Source organism: Anser anser (assembly GCF_964211835.1).
Source record: "Anser anser genome assembly, chromosome: 19".
NCBI classification, from domain to species: domain Eukaryota; kingdom Metazoa; phylum Chordata; class Aves; order Anseriformes; family Anatidae; genus Anser; species Anser anser.
In genome coordinates, this window is record NC_139740.1 from 3,671,526 (window position 1) to 3,692,598 (window position 21,073).

A 21,073-nucleotide genomic window follows, 5' to 3' on the forward strand; every position below is an offset into this window, starting at 1 on the left:
TGTGACCTTGGAGGTAGGCAGCAGCCAGGTACCGCTGCTAGGAGATAGACCAAGGTCCAGCAGGGCTCTGCCCTCTGCAGCTGACATCTTTCCACCTTGTGGAAAACCCCATGCACAGTTGAACAATCTCCTATCTCCCGTGGTGCAGCTGTGTGGAAGATGAGCCCTGCTGCCAGCAGGCCCAGCATGTAGATCCATGCCATTCCTCTAATGACATCTTCCAAAGTCACTTGTTGTGACTCTCTGGTCCCTGCTTGGAATATTTTGGCAGAGGGAGTCTTGGTGACAGCTCTCTTCCAGGGTTAAAAGACTTTGTGTCCTTGAGGGCTGGCTGTTCAAAACACCCACGCAAACGTACTTTTCTTGAAAACAAGATTTATTAAAAGTAGGAGGAAAATCAGATCAAAGAGAATAATGTGTTCAACTCAGAGGGCTGGATAATCTGTATCCCAGAATATTTAAACAGTGGTGGAAGAAACTATGAATCCATTGCAAGCTTTTGTAATGAATCTGTCAAATCAGAGGCTGCCATCTGACTAGAAAATAACGGATTATTTAGCATATATTTCTAAAACAGGGAGAAATTACTGGAGCAGACTGGTCTTAACTCAGTAATACGCAAAGTTTCAGAACAAACTTTGGAGGGCAAAATAAGTAAGAAATGTAAGTAACAGTAGCAATTGTATTAGGAATTTGCTGAAGATAGATCAGGCCTATCAGATAGTTTGCACTGCAAAGGTTACTGACGTTTTAGAGGAAATAAACGTGCTGGCCCTCCTTGAGCCAGGAAGGTCGAACCGGATTACCTCCAGAGGTCCCTTCCAACCTTGTTCTGTGATTCTCTGAAATGCAGCAGCTCCAATTAATGAGAGCTGTAGTAAGGCTGCAGGTGCCACACAGGAGTGTATCAGCGAAGCTGTAGAAGTTAAATGTTGCCAGCAGAACTCCTAAAGAATAGTCAAGGGACTAGTCTCACTTAAGACATTGCCTTGGCTCAAAAAAAAAAGAATGTGTTAACGGCTTTGCACTGGTATATTATTAAGACAAGTATTGTCAATACAAATAAAGATTGAAATGTGATACAGGACAACTGGGGCAGACTATAGGCCTGGAGTAGTCCAAATAGGGTGAAATTTAGTAGAACAGAACAAAGTTGTGTGCTCAGGACTAATAGCAAAGGGAAAAAGAGCTGCTTCAGGTAGGAGAAATCCCTGCCGTGAAAACAGCAGGTAGGAACTGAAGTGGAAACTTCTCCTGCTGTCTGAGCAGTGAAGGCCCCTACAGTCTCCCCACAGGTGTGGTAGCAAAGCCTTAACTGTTCTCAAGAGGGTGTTTAGTAAGTTTACTGGGGGTCTTGGCATGGATGTTGTATGTCTGATTTCCTGTCTTGCCTGCTGTCCTGATGTGGTAGGCCCTTAACATCGTAGTGTCACTGCTCATCCTAGTGACTGATGAAGGTAGGTGACACCAGAGAGGGAATTCATGGCAGGTCATGAATTTATTATGCCCCCACTAGGTGGGTGTGGTGTAATGACCACTCGGACAGCAGGGTTCTTTCAGGATCAGTAACTGCTACTCCTTTACTGATGACATAACATCAGCTCTCTTACTGAGGCCTAACTTCATCCCTCATATTGAGGGCATATCTTCATTCTTCCTTGTTGCATCCCCATCTTGAGGACAGGCTCCCTTCTTATACTGTTCTCCCCACAGCAGTCCTTTCCCACTAACTATTCATTGGTCAACAACTTTGCCCAGCAGCCGCAAACACCCAGCAACTTCCATGCCTTAAAGGCTGGAGAACAAGCAACCCGAGATGGCTTTCCTGAATCACCAGTTCTTTGGAATCACCCTTCTTTGTTCCCTCCAAACTCTTTACATTCCTGATGGCCTCATCGTTAGAGAGTCTGATGTTATCACCAACCATGGGGCTTGTCGACCCCCATGGCCGCACTCCCACAGGTGGGGGCATAATAAGCCTGTTTCTATATAATGAGCCTGTTGTAAGCAGAGTTCCTGTCAATAGTAGTGGGCACCTGAGGAGCGATTATTCTAACCTGCCTTCCACGCCGGTCCTAGGTAGAAGTATCTTCTGTTCTCTCTAGGGTGGAAGAGAACACTTTAGGAAGCTGAGATGCTCCTCGGGGGGGGTTTCAGCCACCCTAATAACTGCTGGAAGGGCCACACAGCAGGGCACAGGCAAACCAGGAGGATTATGGAGTGCTTTGGTGAAAATATCCTCACGGAGGTGACTGAGGTGCTGTTGAAGGGAGGTTCTTTGTTGGACCTGATGGTCACAGACAAGGAAAAGTGATTGGGGTTGTGAAGGTCAGGTCTCTGGTGCATGCAGTCTCATTTGTGTAGGGAGAAAAGAGCTTTGCACATCAAGGAGCACTAAGTATGTGCTGGCATGAGCTGTGTCTGCTGGGTTTCCTTCTCTAGCCCTGTTTTGAAGCTTTTTGTAGGGCAGTGACCATCAAAATCACCAAATGATGTTTTTCAGCCTAATGGCAAAGAAACAGTGAATTTGTTTACATGTTTACAGCTGTAGATCTGAATGAAATGATGCAGGGAAGAATTCAGACATTAGATATTCCCAATTTAATTGTAGTCTTCATCCATTAGCCAAAATGTCATTTCCCTCTCTTTGCAATCATGTTAATTTAATTCTTGAGTATCTTTCCATTTTCATAGGTTGTTGCTTCACTGAGTCAGCTTCATGTACTAAATTGAATAATAGTGAGCTCCTAGAGCAAAACCGTATGAGATCCAGACGTTGGCAGAGCACTCCTTACTGCATCATAAACACAATGGAGCCTTTTTCTGTGCACTTCACCACCAAACTTAGCTGCAAGCAAGAGAGATATACTGTCCTATAAGAGACATATTGTCCATTCTAGGCTCACAAAAGCATTTGGCACTAAGCCTCTGCTTCAGTAAAGAAAAAGACTACTTTTCCTTCCAGCCACAGTATCTTTTCATTCCTAGGTGTACATGAAAGAAGAAATACCCATTTTTCTTTGCTGTGCATTCCACCTGCTCATCACTACATATCTTTAAATCTTTTATCTTATCAAATGAATTTTGGTGAGATAACCTCCAGCACTGTCTTTAAAACTTTGGGGAATCGAGATCAGTCCAGATTTTCTGTAGTTCATGCTCATTTGCTCCCAGGCTTGGCAAATCCCAGCAGTCTCTCCTGCCACTAATGCCTGTATTTGGGTTGAAGTCCAGACCTGAGTTCTGGACTGTGGGGTTCAAGCAAAGACTGAAGCATTGGAGTGGCTGGAAGAGACGTGAGGACAAACTCAAATGCCTTCTCAAGCCTTAAATTGTGCCACATTCTTTCAAAATACAAGCGGATCTATGTTATCCCTATTTTTCTGTTGCTGATCAAAAAAAAAGAAACATTCTGAACAGGGGCCAGGAGAGACCCAAGCTGGCAGCTGCCATTGCAGAAATGGTTTCAGTGCACCTCTTCAGAAGGGCAGTGCCCTGCCATCATCTCTGCCTTGAACAAGCTCTCTGGTCTGACCATGGACTGCTGAGTCCAGCTGGCCCTGTGTCTCTGCTGGGTCCTACCATCCTCTCTTTAGATCCCCTGTTATGCTCCATTCACTCATTCAGTCACCATTTACTCCCTTCTTGTATTTGCCTTTGTACATGAATTTTTCAGTCCTATCTGCCGTCACCCCTAGGTGATGTCTGTACTTGTCAGTTCAGCAGTGCCAGGAGACGTTTGCCGGGCTGGACCTCAGCTGTCTCTCCTGTCTCATTGTCAGCACAGGTTCTGCTCCTGGTTGTGGATGAAGATGGCTGGGTCTCTCCCTGACAGTTCAGGAGTAAGGATAGGCCAGGGATCATTCCCAGTAGACATCTCAGATATAACCCAGCCTGTTTTGGAGTGTAAAATGGGTCAATAGTGTAGAAAGGGGCAGTTGTGTTGACATTAGGCCCAGGAATGGTCCTATGCACATTTCATTTGCTATCTTCAACATTCAGGCATGTCTGTGCTAAAAGAACCTGAAGAATGCATTATGCTTCATTCCAAAACTGGTCTAACAACACTCAGGTGCTTGCAGGTATCCTGGAAGTGCTCTAAATTTTCAGGCCAGTCCCTCTTTTTTTTTTCTTTTTTTCTTCTGTTCCTTTTCCCCACTTGCATTTGCCTTCTCTGTACCGTGTTTAGTGGAAGGGTCACAGATCAGCCTATTTTTACTCAACTTCTAGCAGAAAAGGGCCAGGTTCTCATTTGGAGCTGTGGCCACAGCAGGTGAGGCTTACACAAACATGAGAGCAGTAAGGTTACTGCAACACAGCTTTAGTATGGCCAGTGTTGGCCCAGACAAGATCCTGAGTGTTAGCAGAGTTGTAAAGACCCCTCTGATACCTGGACTGGCTTGACTCAACATTGCCAGTCCCTTTATAGCTAGGCCAGTATCGGTTTTGTGTCTGTACCGGTGAAATCACACCACAAATTGTAGAGGAGATGCATCCATAAACAAAAGGTGGGAATAGCTGTATAGTTTCCAGTGCAGCAAAATGCTGAGTGGTGCCATCATGCTCATCATTGCTTAGTGGCTAAGATGGTGAGCAGAGAATCATAGGGACCAAAATACTGAAACCATTAAATCATAGAATAGCCTGAGGTGGAAGGGACCCACAAGTATCGAGAAGTCACTCTTTGTAGATGACATTGAGCTACTTAGTTTGCCCAGCCCGAGTAAAATGATGGGGATCATCGTAGGGCCCACAGTGACACAATGGACAGCATGCTCAGAGGTGGGGCTAAATGACGGCAAAGTAGTTGGACTTGCTGTTACAGGCTGCAGTCCGCCTCAGAGCTGTGTGTAGAGGGTATCGATAAAGGTTGAAGACTTAAGGGAGAGCTAAGAGTGCTGGCTCTGCAGGGATCAAATGTGTTCTTCACTGGTGAGCATTACCTGTGGAGTGAGGTCTTGAGAAGCCTCAGGTGGCTGCTGCTGAAATCCAAGCACTTTGCATAGGCAGGAACTCTGCCATAATTTCTCCTGTTTTACAGCCCACCATAAGCAGGGAGGTGGAAGTGTTGGGGCTGTCTCTGAACTGCCAAGCCTAGCTTTCAGATTTACCGTTAAATCAGTGACAATTTTCTGAGAGCATCTCGTAAGGGAAGGAGGCGTTGTAAATACAACTAATTCCCGCTGCTCAGGGAGGTGATTGCAGATAAGGCGTGAAGGAGAGGGCCCCTCTCAGGAACGTGCAGGGTCTCCAGCAACTGTCAGCAAAGGGAGCGTGCTGTGGAGTGTCTGTGGTTTGTATGTATGTGCTGCTATTTCTGATGGTTACCACAGCAACACTTGCGTCCTGTGATATACGTTCTGCCTTGTGAAGTACAAGCACACAGAGGTGCTTGGAAGTGCATTCCCAAAGAAAAGCCTCTGGAGTTCCCGTCTTCCTGCACATACGCCCCCAGCCCTGCCTGTGGACCCTCTTTCTCTGGTACTTGCTCTCTGTCTCATACTCCATGATGCAAAGTAGGGAAATAACAGAGGGCGAGATACAGTGGTAATGGTCAGTGTGCACAGGAAGATATTTCAGGTTCCTTTTTTTACCCTCTTATCAGCTGTTTGCTTTTGGCAGGATTTGGCTCCCACCTGCTCCTTTATCTCTCCATTCATAAAGAAAGGTAATGTGCCCATGAATTTGACATTGTAACCCAGTTTTACCTGCAGCCGAGACTGAGCTGCAAGCTGTGACAAAGTGGAGATGCTGGAGAGTTGTCTTTTACACAACAACTCTTTTCACAGACCTCAAAACACAGAAAAGAAAAAAAAATAAAAGAAAAAAAATCAATAAAGCAATGAATTAACTTGCGTTGTCCTGCATAAATGTATCTTCTGGAGCTCTTCTGGAATCAGGAGTACACAAAAACTGTTGCAGTGTAAACTACACAGTGTGCTTTAGGGAGATAATATTGGCAGTGTATGAAGCCCTGAGCCATAGAAAAGTGGACAGGGCTTAATTATTTCCTCTTTCTCCCAAGGAAGAGCTAGAGGCAGTCTATGAAACCATCAGGAGGCAGGTTTCAAAGCAAGCAAGGGGAGGTGGTTCTTCAGTAGCTCAGCTGTGATTGGTATTAAGGAAGCATTGTCTGTGTTGTGTCGTTATTGATAATTGACATAGCATTCAATTATTATGACTGCATATGTTGTCATTAGTCATGTTCTGTCAAGTGGTGTTATCTGACTGCTGAGAATTAATTTGCAAGGTTTCCTTCAAACCTGTGAATCTCCTCCACAGCATCTCTGTCCTTTTAGTAGAAAAATTTTTGAGCTGTATGTTTATTTATGTCTACTTCTTGCATAAGTATTCATTTGATCAAATCATAAATTCTTAGTATCAACTCATGTTTTGCTGCATATATTATTTTCCATCCATTCTATCATAAAAGAATAATACATAAATGCTTTGATTATTTTTAGAAGTGTTTCTTAAGTTGTCTGTGATATTGAAGGCAGTGATGCTGACAAATAATGGTCATTGGTGTCATGTCAACACAAGCTAAAGCAATTATTTTTCAGCCATCTAACACCACAAAAGCAGATGTAGGAAGAAACCGCCAATTAAAGATGAAAGCAGGGTCAGGTATATAGTCTGTGATTAAACTGATACTTAATGAACAGTTTTTCTTATGCTTTTCTGTTGAGCTGTTCCCTTAAATTACTAAATCTCTGTAGCTGTTTAAAACACTTTGGTTATGTGTTTTGGTCCATTCCTGCTTTATTCTTGAACTTCTAGACTGAGTTGGTTGCCCGGACCCTAGGAATTACCTCATCTCTTGAAATCCTAAATACCTCAGACAAGCACTGGTGTGTTAACAGTCAGATATAATTGCATTTTGTCTGCTGCTCTTCGTATGGTTGGTGTTTACAGTGGCGTGTCTCTTCCCCAGAACAGGATTGCTTTGTTCAGGCATCTTCTCCTCATTTGCTCCCATGCCTCAGACTCCATTTAACCCATATAACATCAGCACAACCCTAAATCCTTTCAGGGAAGGAGACTGAACGTGTGCAGTTCTAAAGAAGAAATGTTGCTCCCAGTCACGTGAATCAGCTTTGGGGCAGCAGGACTGGGTGTGCAAGGTGTCCGTGTGCGAAGCAGTTGCCTCGTCAGAGCCTGAGGCTGACTTGTGGCAGGAGTTGTATAGCAATTTGTTTAACATAAGGTATCAAAACAACCTCATAAAATCTTGTGCAAAAAGGACGAAACTAAAGTTATCAAGTGGCAGGGAGTTGGTTATAACTTCTAAAACGTGGAGGACTTGGGCAAGGAGACAGCATAAGTTTTCCCTGAGATCTTGGTGGACTTTGTACCCAGCCCCACAGAGAGGAAGAAAATGGAAATAGTTAAGTGCACATTTTTAGAAGACATTGCGGTTTTGAAACCACACTTGCTCTGTTACTTTATGATTTAGTGCTTGCATCTGGGTTAGGATAAGATGACCCACCTTCTCCATGATGCCCTGGTGGGATGATTAGTTCAGCTCCAGACATCTGTGCTCAGACGTGCCCATTTCCAGTACCCTTGAAAACTGGTACAGATCCAGAAGCAGAAAGCCACTGTGAAGCAGCAGCTTGTACTGAAGATGTGCCTGTGTCGCCAAGAACATCCCAGAGCTCTTGCTTTGTGGTAGCTGAGAGGGGGGTTGCTCTGTGCAGAAGGTAGGGGAGCCCGCTGGCTGCACTGTTGTAGAGCTGGGTTGTGGTGCATGCACAGCCAGGATGAGCATACACGTGCACTGTAGTCACTATTAGGGGTCAAGAAGTCAGCCTTCACCATAACTGCGTATATATATATATGTATATATATATATATATGTCTATATAGGGAAAAAAAAAAGTATGGTTGAGATACCAAATGGAAATATATCAATCCTTAACAAGATCCCTCTACAAAAGTGACACTGGATTTTGCACCCAAGACTTGGCAAGGATGTGGTGAACATGCAAGGGCAGTCGCTGATGTGCAAGGGGTGCCGATTCCAGATGTGACTGAGTTTTTAGCCAGATTTCTTCTCTCCTGAGGTACCCACAGCTCCTCTGGAGAGATGCGTTGCCATCTGGTTCTTTGTGTCTCATGGAGCAGCTCTGAGTGCTGACTCATCCCTGCTAATAGCCTGTGACCATGGCCACCGCTCCCATCCCAACCCATGCCCAAAGCACCTCAGCCTTTCCTTCTCTGCAGCTGCTTGTCCTCTTCCTCAGTCCTGGCTGGAATCTCTCCAGAAGCAGCCTGTAAGAGGCAACCGAAACCTCCAGCACAAAAGTTTTTGTGTTTTCACGATGGAGCTCCCTCAGTGCTCTTTTGTGCCATCAGTCCATAAAAGCACCGTGCTGGGGCAGACAGCCCAACTCCCTGCCTGTCAGAAGGCAGGCCCAGATGCTGAGGGAAAGGATGTATGAATTGGGTAAGCACGCAGTGATGTGTCTCTCTGTGAATCAAAGCTCAGCTTCATTCCGGATTCGCTCAACCTCCACAAAACCCTGATACAATGAATTCTCAATTTAGTTATGCATCGTATAAGAATGTACTGCTCTGTTCATGCCTACGTTATTATCCTTCATTCATCACCTCTGCCTTGATCTCTCTCTCCAAGTTGGCAAGTCCATGTCAATTTTGTGGCTTGTTGAATGGAAGCTATATCTTTCCAAGGACAGAGAAATAAGAACTGGGTATTGCATCCAAGATGAAGGCCTGCCATGGATTTATGGAGTGGCATAATAATGTTTCCAGTTTATTTGCTGTTCCTTTGCTGACGTTTGATTGCTGTCGCACTGCTAAGCATTGAATTGTTACTTGCAGAGAATAACCATAAGGACTCTGAGATCTCGGAGTGGTAATAGCTAATTCTGAACCCGTCATTGTTTACACATATATATAGCTAGGGTTGATTTTCTGCGTGCATTACTGTGTCTATCAACAGTGAATTTCTTCTGCCATATCATAGCCAGTCGTTTAGAATGATGGCGTACTTTTGCACTTCTTTGCCATCAGGTTTGGTTTTTACTACCTGGAATTAGTTTGTCTTATGACTAATTTTGTCAGCTCACTAATCATTCACTCTTTCAGGTGGTTTTCGAATATGGTGAGCAGTTCAAACCCTGTGAGTAGCTTCCCAGCCTGTCTCCTATGCCTTAATTGGTTGCTTGTCTCTGAGACCTTCTTCCTCAGCTGCAATAGCATTGTTAAGTGAAAGATAAATATTCTATTTGGATTAAGGTCCAAACATGGAGAGACACTGGCCCCATGGAGGCAATTCTTCCACCTTCCTGGGTGATTCCTGAGGCTGGTGTGGTGACCTTCTGGAGATACCTCTGCCTTTCCAGCAACCGCAATGGGAGTTTATTTATGGTGACACGCTCAGATTTGGGCATCCCTCTGTTGGCTACCTAAAATGGGTTGGAAATCTTATGTTTCTCATTTTCTCTAATTCACACCATTTGTGTGTTGATTCACTGCTTATTAAGGCTCCTAGCAGTTTGCCTAGTGCCTACCGAGCAGTAATGGACCACTTCCACATCTGAGTTTCTTTAGGGTGGCTACCATCTGGTCCTAGTAAATTGTTATTATTAGTTTATTAATTTGTCCTAAAAACTCTTCATCTGCTGCTTCAATTTAAGAGTCTTTCTGGTGATTAAGGGACTGGAGCATCTGTCATATGAGGAAAGTCTGAGAGAGCTGGGATTATTTAGCCTCAAAAAGAAATGGCTCAGAGGGGTTTATCAGTTGGTTTAAATACCTTGTGCCAGGGAGAGTACAGAAGATGGAGCCAGGCTGTTCATAGTGGTGCCCAATGAAAGAGCAAGAGGCAATGGGCACAAATTGAAAGAGAGGAAATTTTCCTTCAACATTATAATTTATATTTATTTTTACTGTTAGGGTGGTTGAAAAGTTGCCCAGAGAAGTTGTGGAGGCTCAGTCCTTGGAGTTATTCAAAGACCTGTCTGTACACAGTTCTGGGCAACCAGCTCTGTCTGACCCTGCTCGGAGCAGGAGGGTTGGATGGGTGACCTCCAGCCTCAGCATGTGAGCGATTCTGCCCCTGTAAAACAGGCTGTAAAACAGGAGGAGACCCTCCCCGGGGTCTGCAGTGAATATTCCTCCTAATATGAGCTGTTTTGTGGTGGCCTTGCCTTTCTTGGGCACTCCCTGTACACCTTGATCATCTTTTAGTTTTATAGGCTCTGTGGTAAGTTTCTTGCGCCTGGAGAAGGTTTTATTATTGGTTTTTATGGTTTTCAGAAGATTGCTTTTTAAAATCGTTTTCAGCCTTACCATGACTGGATTTTGTGCTGTTTTCTGTTTTTCTCATTTGGACATGATTTCCTTTTTCTGAAGAATGTCATTTTACTCTTAATAGTCTCCATTACTCTGCTATTTAACCATGAGAGCTCCTTTCTGATCCTTGTTATAGGTGATATATATTTATTCTAAGTCTCTAATATGGTTCCTTAATGCAATTTCCTTGCCACCTGCAAACAGTTTATCTTTTTGGCATCTGCTTTTAATTTATGTTTAGGAAGTTCCTTGTCCTGTCTCTGGATGGGATAAATCACCTTCCACAGTGCCTGTTAGCAGAGCCAGCTTGGATTACACACGTAACTTTAAAATTATGGTGGTTTTAGACCAAGAACCCCTGCTGTGGGGTGATCTGCCCTGTTCCTAATGTAAGAAAAGCTATTTTCTTGCCTGGAATTTTAGAAAATGATATAGGACTGTAGCTGGAAAAGTGAGGCAAGTCTGCATTCATTTTATGACCTCTCCATAATACTGCTTAATTTTCTGACAGATATGTGTAACTAGTTGCATGACTAATTAAATATTTTATGTTAAATGTCTTTACAAAACCACCAGCTTGACTTTTTCCCACTAACTTGCACTTACTGGTATTGATGGTCCTTACTGTTACTCTTAAAAATGAACAAACATCTGGGGAAATAACATTACTTCATCAGCTGTACGTAACTGTAATGAACAGGAGATTGTCAGCCCCGAGAACACAAACAGCCCATGAATGACTTGCTTAATTACTGGTTATTTATATTGACTATTGTGAATTTAAAAGTGGTGTGCCAGGATATTTGGGGCTGTGAATTACACACAGGTGTAATTCTTGGGGCAAGTATCAACTTCCAGTGCTTAGGCCTGGTGGGTGCCATTCATTTGTGTGCCGGATTTGGTGCCCAATTAATGTGGGTGTCAGCGGGGGGGGACTGATGAAGCCATGTCCCCTTTGTCCCTGCCAGAACATCCACCTGGTGGCCAAGTGGCTGAGTTCTCTGGAGAAGAAGCTGGAGCAGCACAGTGAGGGCAGCCACCAAGATTTCCGTGTCTTCATTAGCGCGGAGCCAGCACCCTCCCCGGACAGCCACATCATTCCCCAGGGCATCCTGGAGAACTCAATCAAAATCACCAATGAGCCCCCGACCGGGATGCACGCGAACCTGCACAAAGCCCTCGACAACTTCACCCAGGTAGGAGGGCAGCGGGGACGTCCCATCGGTGGTGGGTCAGCTTGGAGCTGCTGGAGCCGCGACGCGTGGGGACTTCGCCAGTCCCAGGCTGCGAGTGCGCGAGTCCCTTCACGTCGCGTAGTCTCCAGGTCCATCAAGCCCTTCTCTGTTCTCCAGATCTCTTTCCCAGCACTCATTTTCCAAGGGAGGACTTAGGTAATCCTGAACGGTCACATTCTCGCAGATGTTCACAGCCAGATTTCTGTCCAATTCACTCATTTTATCATCAATGTATGATTCTTAAAAAGGGTGTTTTTTTTTTACAGAAGCAAATTTCTGAATGCAGCATTTGAGAGAGACTTTTGTCATGATTTGACTTGACTTCTGTATTTGTGTCACTCCATTTTGGGCTGCTGAGTGACGTATTACATCTATCATCTATCACCCAGCGACACGGAGAGGAGAGCAGCTTAAACCTTGCATTTTGCCCTGCTGGTTAACTGGGGGTAGAGATTCGGCACTGCTGATGCGATGCATCCCAGGTCACTCTTCTGAGCAGTTCAGGGGGACTTTGCCCTGTGTGCCTCAAGGCCCGTTCAGCTCAAAACCTCGCTGACATCACAAGTATTGTGATTTAGCGCTGCAGTCTCTCTGCAGGGAGGGCTTGCTTTTCCAGATGAGGATAAAGTAGGCTGTCTTGAGTATTGGTGTCCCACAAGGAGAGTAGCCGATGGTAGGTTGTTGCTTTTATCACATGCAGCCCACAGTTATCACATACCCACGTTCCCATTGCAGTAGCCACCGTCCCTGCTCTTTGCTGCTGGACTGCAGCAGTCTCCTGTGCAGGGGACACAGAAATGAAGCTTGTGAAAGTGATGGGTGAATATTCTTCTCTTGGTGACTGCAGGGGCAGGGATAAATGTATGTAACGATGGCACAGGGACGCTCCCAGGAGCAGCCGGACACGTGCAGCGTGGTGCCTCCCCAGGAGCAGCCCAGGCTGCCAGGCAGTGCTGGAGCTGTCGTGCATCACTGCTGCACTTCTGCCCACCCCATTTTCTGCATGAGCCAAAGGGCTAAGGGCTAACTGCTCACTTTTATGGTGATACCTTTACTAAAGACACAGACCATTGCACTCAGCTGCCCTGACTGCCCATTACCCTCATTCGCACATCACCACTGCGTTGGCATGCTGAGTTCTCACAGCAAGACCCTGTCTGTTAAACCCACAGCTGCCAGAAGGGCCTGAAGGCATTCTCACCCCTCAGACTGCCTCTTCGTGGCACTAGCACTGCACTTACTGCAACCTCTCCATTCTGCAGATGGCTGCTCCAGAAGCACGCAGGGCACATCTTGCAGAATGATTCTTTCTCTCCACGTTATTTGGGACCAGGCTGGAGCAGCCACAGCCTGTGCTGGACCCCAGGCACTGGTCCATGGGGCAGGGAAATGGGGACAACCTTTTTTTGCACATAGGTACAGGGGGATCTCGAGTTCGGGAGCTGCCCTCTCTGAGGAGGTGAAGCTGGAAGCCACAGCACAAGGATTGATGCACACAGTCAGAGAAGATTATTCCATTTTTATCTACTGTAATTCATCATCCTGAACTTCACAAAACATCCTGAAGAGTAAGGGAGGGGAGAACCTTCACCCAAAGTAACGTTTTCATCCTGCCTCTGCTCGTTTCAATCAGATAGTAATTAGCATTTTCTAAATTGCTGGAGTATTATAAAACGTCTTTTATCACAAATCCTGGAGTGAGTAGGTGGGGCCCCTTTACACCTCATTTCTCTGCTTTGTACAGAATAGATGTTCAAATTTAACTTTTAGCTGAAAGCCACAAAGAAGGCCCATTATTGTGTGTGGGGAATATTGTTCTGCTTTGTAGCTGAAATAAAAATGCACAACGAAATAGAGAGACCAAATGAGCCTGAGATGGGTTCATACTCAGTTTTCATTCAAGCAAGCTCTCCTTGAAGTCCAGAGGTGTTTTCTGTAATGGGAGAGGCACTCAGCGCATATTTGAACCTGTTCTTCATTGGGTTGGTGATAATTAAGGGAGCTTCAAGGGGAAAATAGTGCTTGGGCTGTTCTTGGTCCTTTTATGCAGTTAGCCAGCGTCCTGCATGTTTTGCAGCAACTGTTTCCCCCTGTTCAGCAGAGACCCTGAACAAGGGTATCTATCAGCTGGTTAGAGGTCTAATGTCACAGATTTTTTTTAGGTGAAGGTAATGAAGAGAAGTCACACAGGTGTCCTTTGTGGTCTTTGTCATGTAAATGAGCGGAGCTACAGGGGCCCTCCCTGGCAGGGAGGACGGAGGGGCTGGTGCAGCTGCTCCCTCCTTGCTCAGCCCCAGGCTCAGCCGTGCAGGTCAGGGCCACCGCATCCTGGACACGCTGGTCCTGGGGAGGGCTTGCAGTGACATGGGCGGAGGTGTAGGCAAGTCCTTCCTAATACATTCATTGCCCAGTTCTGGGGAGATCTGTGCTGTTGGCTGTGGGATGTCCAGTCACCCTCCTGCTATGGGGCAGGGGATCTGCTTTTCCTGCCAATGCCAGGAGCTGTGCAAGCCTCCACCAGGCTTCAACCACAGAAAGGGGTTGTAGATCTATCTGTGAGCGCAGATCTTCAGCCTCACGCTGTGCGTGCGCCTCCAGATCTTCATTCCTTTGCTCTGCTGTCCAAGGCAGTGATGCTCATGCACTAGGGAGAGGCACAGCTGCCCAGGCTCCCCATCAGTGCCCGCTGGGGCCATCACTCGTCACTATCCAGCGCCCTTCAGAGCTCTTTAGAGACCGGTTCCCTTTGTGCGTTTTCATTGATGAAATGACTCAGGCTTCCTCCTCTCCACCTCTGCCATCACGATTGTGCCCACTCCTTTGTGTGTGTGTAGGTATTCAGACTTCAAGCGTAGCCTGGAAGTTGGGTGAGGAAGCACCAGATGCTGTGCTGACTTTAAAGAGCTGCATTTGTGGGTTTTGTGGGTGGTGGTGGTTTATTTTCTCTTCCCAAGCATTTGATCCTCCCTGCTTGGATCTTTGGCAGTTCCTCCCATCCCTGCCTTGGTGCGCTGCGCGAGGTCGTGCTGTCAGCAAATCCACTGCCGCGGCGTGCAGCCGGGCTGGCTTGGTGCAGAGCGTCGAGTGCAGCCCTCCTGGGAGAGTTCCCTGCTGCCTCAGCCCTGCGGCTCAGAGGAATGCTGCCCTGAGGAAACCTTTGGTACCCAAGGGGCAGGAAGGAGCTTGGTTCTTCCAGGTGCAGTCCTCCTCAGCAGGAGCCTTGCCTTGGGCTGCCGCTCCCGTCTGTGGTGCCTCTCTCCATCTCCCTGCGTGGGATGTGGGGCACGTGCTGGTGCTGAGTGAGGGCACCTTTCCTTCCCCTCCTGCCTGTCAGGATGTCTTCCTCATACAAAGGTGGAAAGGAAAACATGAATTTGGAAATGATGCATTGGAATTTGCCAATAAATTTGCAATGCAAGTCCACTGTCTCAGAGAGCTAGGGAATGTGTAGTTAAGCAGAAATGAACTGATGGGGAAAATTAATTTACCCCTGTCCGAAGTCTGATACTTGGGAGGCGGCATAGACTGACACAGCCCTGCCTCTCTGCCTGTATTGCAGGACACCCTGGAGATGTGCACCCGGGAGAATGAGTTCAAGAGCATCCTGTTTGCCCTCTGCTATTTCCATGCCGTGGTGGCAGAGAGGCGCAAATTTGGCCCCCAAGGCTGGAACCGTTCCTACCCCTTCAACACTGGAGACCTCACTATCTCTGTTAACGTGCTGTACAATTATCTGGAGGCCAGCTCAAAGGTGGGTGAATCAGCAGGGGCTCTTTGGTGGCTTTTAACGGCCAGTGATGGGCTGGCTTGTGCTGAAACTACTGGGAATTTTCCATGAATGCCTTTTCCCTCATATCTTTGTTTTTATAACATCACAGTCTGGTGTATCTTTGCCTGTGAGGTGGGAAACAATGCTGCTCGCATCTGCAGCAGCTTATAAATCATATCAAATAGTGCCTGTAGTCTTCAGTCACTGGAAATACATAGTGGTCTTTGGTTTAACAGAATTTAGAATAAATTTACATTTCAGTGGGAAACTGCATGAAGTCTATGCTGTGATCCAGTTTTCCCTGGGCAGGATTTAACTACTGCCTAATGTTTGTTTACTTAGAAAACTGAAATAGTGCAATGGGAGCACTCACTGTGCAAATCGGTACTTAGAGCTGCAGCCTGTAGCTCAGCGATGCTGCTGGTGGAGCTCAGGCTGCCTGAACTCTGTCATGCCCTCCTGCCTTATTCTTCAGGTCCCATATGATGATTTACGCTACCTCTTTGGTGAGATTATGTATGGAGGTCACATTACAGATGACTGGGACAGGCGACTTTGCAAAACCTATTTGGAAGAATTTATTAAGCCAGAAATGCTGGAGGGAGAGCTCTTCCTTGCTCCAGGATTCCCCCTCCCGGGGAGCATGGACTATAATGGCTATCATCAGGTAAGCTGTTTGTTTTCTGTCATTATTTATACACATAAGTGTAACGTTTTCTATAACTGCCCTATAATCTGTCTTAGGAGGCAGTGAATAGGACTGCAGTGTTTCAGCACACCTCCTGTTATTTCCCATTATGTGCTGTTTCTGTAGATGTTTCAGCATTCCCTTGGATGAACCAAGTCTAATGGTAATTTGCTACTTCATCATGGGCCCATTCTGTTCATGCATGAATAGAACAACTGTATTGGTTCTTGAGACTTGAGCAGGGCTCCTGGAAAATTACATCCACATACTGTTTGCTAAAATGGCCCTTTCAAACTCCTTTTATCATCAGTTTTGATGAGAAACACTGAAGGGTCTTGTTGATCTACTTACTGATCTCATCCGTTCTTTGTACACAAATGCAGCAGCAGGGACAGGCATATTAGGCTGGTTTTGTTCATAAAACTTAACTATGGGAAGCTAAATTCCCACAAGGGATTTTGGAGTATTGATGCTGAAACACACAGCAGATCATTGCTAGAGAAGGTCCAGGCCTGAGATAGGTAGCCAAGCCAAACTTTAGCAATTACCAAATCCTCACAGTAGGAGTAAAAGCAGTTCTTTTTTTCTGTAAGCAGTTGTACCCTCCTTTGTCCCATCTGGTGTTCAAACCGTGCGCAGCGTTGTATCAGCCTGGGCTTACTTTCTTGGGTGGGTGATAAATTTCAGCACCCAGAGCTCTGAAGGCAAAGCGTCCTGGGTTGTGTATCTAACCTAAGCCTGCATTTCTCCGTACAGTACATAGACGACACCTTGCCACCGGAGTCTCCTTATCTGTATGGCCTCCATCCCAATGCTGAGATCGGCTTCCTTACCCAGACCTCAGAGAAGCTGTTCCGCATCGTGTTAGAGATGCAGCCCCGGGACAGCAGCATGGGTGAAGGAGGAGTGGTGACCAGGGAAGAAACGGTGAGAGTGGTAGAGAAAGGGGCTGTTGAATTTTTATAGCTGTTCTCACTCCTAAGCAGCCCTGTCTAGCTCAGGCTGGACTCAGAGCTGCTTATTATAACGTGTTCTGCTTTTACCAGATACAAACCAAGTGTCTAAAACTGCCAGCCTCATATTATGCAGAACATAACCGTGGTGGGATGTAATTGGAGTATTGTCAGTAATAGGACAGTGGCTTTTAATTACCCCCTGAACTGCAGTGCCTTCATTATCATCCCATGACGACGTTGCAAATAAACCTCTGTGGCCTCCCCTGTCTCTGAGCCACCAGTCCCTGTGCACCAGGCTGTGACTGGCATACCGATGGGCTCCCGTGCGCACTGTCTGATGGGTGCAATGTACCACCCAGTGCTCAGCCCACCAGTTACTGCTGCCACCAGGTCCCACCCAGCTCCCGAGCTCCCAGGGGCCTTGTAATTCCTTGTTCCTAGCTGAACTCATTTACTGTGCCCATGTATCAGACTGATCTCAGCTCTTCCTCTTGAAAGTCACAGCACATTAAAATCTGGCCCAAGCATTCATAACAGGATCTGAAAACAGCCAACGCTTGCTCAGTTTTTGATTTCTGTAGACTTAAGACTTCTGTATCAAGCTCTGCAAATTAATGAATGGCTGATAGGAAGCTTTTGTGAAGTTTGTGGTTTCACGTGTTTCCTTTGGCTTGGTATGCTGCTGGGGAACTTACAGACCTTGCCTAAGGGCTACTCAGAAGTGGTGGGCATGTTCAGTTTTCAGTCCATGCAGGAGTTTGAGGTAAGGGGAATAATCCAGAGGTAGCGAGGTCAAAGGAGATGCTCAAAGATAGCAAATGTGAATACCTTTCCTCCTATCTCAACCCTTTTTGCCATTTAATTACAATTTGAGTCCTTGGCTAGAGAAGCAGAATTATCAGTGGGTGATCCAGCCAGTGGGCGATATCACAGGGCATGGCTGTGCTGCAGTCCCCTTGAGACAGTAAAGTTGCCCTCAGGGGCTTCATGATCACAGAAGAAAAGTTGCCTGGAAGCAAGGTGGGTCTTGCCCCACCGCACTGTGTCGTGCCCGGGGATCCTCCCACAACTAATGTTCTCCTGGAGGTGACCTCTCTCATTTCCTGAGGTATAGCTGGCACTGGCCATACCCCTTTCACTCAGTCCTTCCAAGAGAGTGAGGAAGGAGTTGTGTCTTAGCTGATCCTTTTGAGGATTTTCAGCCCCTTGTTTGGCTGAGACAGTTTTAGAGATCTTGCAGTGAAACGGCTGGGAAGCTGTCTTTTTTTCCCAAAGCTCTGACAAGTCCAGTTACTCCCACAAGTTTCTGAGGCCACGTTACAGAAAACGAGCCATTATGGCTGTGAAAAAGTGAGAGCCAAAGAGATTTGCAGGGAAATTTCAAATTGCAGAGTATTTCTATACTGCATCTCAGGTGCAGCTCAAGAGCTTTTCCAGCTGAGCTTTAGCTTCAGCAACCTTGCTGGTTGCAATAACAGCCTACGCGTTGCCAATGCTTCATAATGTCTGACGTGTGTGGAGAGTTTGGAGAGCAGCAATGGGAGGAAATGGGAGTACAGAGTCCAAAATACGAACGCCAGAGGGCATGGCAATGAAATTACCCAGGGGCTGCTTCTGCCACTGGCTGGCAGCTGTCACTGTCACCCACACACCAGCTTTTGCACGTGAAAACCGTTGGAACCATAACTGTGTGTAGCATGCTCCTGAAAAGTCCTTGAGGAAACAGTATGAGAGACTTCCATACCGAGTTGTCCAGTGGTCCACATGAACCTTTGTATCTGAGTAATGTATAAGTAAAAATGTAAAATATTGTACATAAACAATGGTCCCATGAAGATTAGGGGCTTCATGTCTTACTGTTAACCAGAAAGGACTTTCCTGTTGTATTTAGTGTTTAGGTACTAGAGGCATCTTGTTGCATTGTTTTCCCTGTTTAGTATTTAGAGATATGACACCGTTTCCAACCCAAAATAACTTTGTTTTATTACACCTGTCTTCCATAGCTCTATTAGTTCAGAGTGCCAAATTCAGCTTAAAATTCAATTTTATAAAATCACCTCTCTATCAATATACCACAGAAAAACAGCTTATGGGCTCAGGGTGTCCCGCAGCTCAGCTGAGACTATAGCCCCCTCAGTCTGCCTGCATTGAGTCTGACCTTAGAAGAAGTAAGAGTGCAGACCTGAGACGAAAGGAGAACGTTACATGTCACAGTGACATTTTTTAGCCATCATTTTGAAAACTTCTCATCTGGCATTAACTTTTGTAAGCATTTGAATTTTAATAGGATGGGGCAAGCTCTTTGAAAGGTGCAATGCCCAGGGCAGCTGACACTGATTGTTTTTGGAGACAGCAACTGGCAGATGGAGTTTTCATCCCATGTTCAGGCAGCTGTCAGTTGAGAAAGCCCCGCGGGCCATTCACTAACATCCCTCTCTCTTCTCCCTCTGGCACACAGGTGAAAGCTCTTCTGGATGAGATGCTAGAGAAGCTGATAGATGAGTTTAACATTGCAGAACTGATGACAAAAGTGGAGGAGAGGACACCATATGTTGTGGTTGCCTTCCAGGAATGTGAACGCATGAACATCCTCACCAGTGAAATAAAGCGCTCTCTCAAGGAACTGGACCTGGGGCTGAAGGTAGGAGCTCTATATACCTGCAACCACAACATCATAAAATCTTGATGATGAAAAGGTGCTCAGGGAATAAAAGGGGTCACAGTCTGTATTCAGCACTACTAGCTACAAAACCAGCTTGACTCCTTGGTGAAGGATTCACAGATGCATTTCAAACAGCACATTGTCCCCAAGCCATGAGCACAGGCTTTGGATGGGGTTAAAGATACACATAATAATGATGGCTTCAGGCACTTCAGTCTACCTGGTACTGTAGCACAGCAACAATAGCTCTCTCAGAAATTGAGAAGTAGCCTATTTAAAATGTAGCCAAAATATCATACCTTTTCACAAAACATCCAGTTAATAGGGGGGAGTTTGTAGCAAGGTCTCATTAAAGGCTGAAATCAAAGGAAAGATTGGTCATGTGTAAGGATGCAATAATATCCAGAGCTGTGAGACAAAAAGGCAAAAATAATAAAAATAAAAATCAAGAGCTTTGGAAAGGCTAAAACTCCCCTTGCTGGGTGTGAGTCAATTGCAAATAGAGGAGATTCAGGAGCTGGCCTCCCCTATGGAGATACTGTCTATGATTGCTCCATGCACAGTTACTTCTCCACCCTGGTAAGAAACCAGACTCTGATCCGGAAAAATGATGTCTGTGTCCTTCTGGGCAATGGCTTTGGCCATTTCTTACAGAGAACAGTGAAGGGCTCTGGGGCTGGCAGGACATGCCAGGTTGTATGCAAGCTTCTCGGTTCAACAGGATGCACAAGAGGGTTGTGCTTTGAGGTTGTATCTGATGGTAGGGGAAGTCATCTTCTGAATTCCCTCCCAGGCAGATGTTGGCACAAAATATTAGAGGCTGTTGACTTCATATTCAATAATAAACGGGCATAGATCAGGCTGCACTGCCAGTGCGTGAGGATCTGTCTGGCCAGCCCTACCAGTGTGAAGCAACTTTCCTTCTTCACTTTGTCATCCCAAAAGACTCTTCACGGTGACTGCATTTGCTGTACATCCCTTAGAAAGGAAGGGACATGCCTGGAGGTCATGGTACAAAGCTGGTGGCTTCAGCGCTACCCTGATGCCTTCTCCTCATCATTGCCACAAACTTACTCTCTGGGCAGTTTCATGGTGTGAGGCAGCAATTAGGAACATCAGTCCCTGGGCACTCCCTGTTCCATTGTTTTCCAAATGACAGGTTGTCCTCGCATTCTGCCAAAACTCAGCTCACAAAAGTGCTCTGCATAGCGTGGGAGTCACCATGCTTGAAGGACCTGCAACTACTTTGTCCTGACACCATAGACAGGGCTGGCAGGTGAGCAAGGAGGACCTGTCCTGAGACTGAATGACAGTCCCAACAGTCTCCTGAGGGCACCTTTGAAGAGAGATCTTCAAATGGTATATCTGCAGTGTGCACACAGAGGTGCTAGGGGTTGGCTCTGGGATTTTAGGTATCTGCAGCTCAGGAAGAGGATTAGGCTG

At 46.1% G+C, this 21,073-nt stretch overlaps 1 protein-coding gene and 1 long non-coding RNA gene across 7 annotated transcripts in view; both read left to right on the forward strand.

Moving 5' to 3' along the window:
* Positions 1-21,073, forward strand: part of DNAH9 (dynein axonemal heavy chain 9) — a 220,124-nt gene that overhangs the window by 163,134 nt on the left and 35,917 nt on the right. For 5 of the 6 annotated variants that reach the window (XM_083804841.1, XM_083804842.1, XM_083804844.1 and 2 more), the window contains 5 exons: positions 11,289-11,516; positions 15,115-15,306; positions 15,800-15,991; positions 16,769-16,939; positions 19,427-19,609. In XM_083804841.1, the coding sequence (XP_083660967.1) occupies positions 11,289-11,516; positions 15,115-15,306; positions 15,800-15,991; positions 16,769-16,939; positions 19,427-19,609 (966 nt within the window). Of the gene's footprint in view, positions 1-11,288; positions 11,517-15,114; positions 15,307-15,799; positions 15,992-16,768; positions 16,940-19,426; positions 19,610-21,073 lie in introns of those variants that run through there. The other variant, XM_083804846.1, reaches the window with a different exon arrangement.
* Positions 11,525-12,651, forward strand: LOC310883865. Its single transcript, XR_014573902.1, has 2 exons — positions 11,525-11,711; positions 11,822-12,651. It is a non-coding gene; the product is annotated as an uncharacterized lncRNA (long non-coding RNA).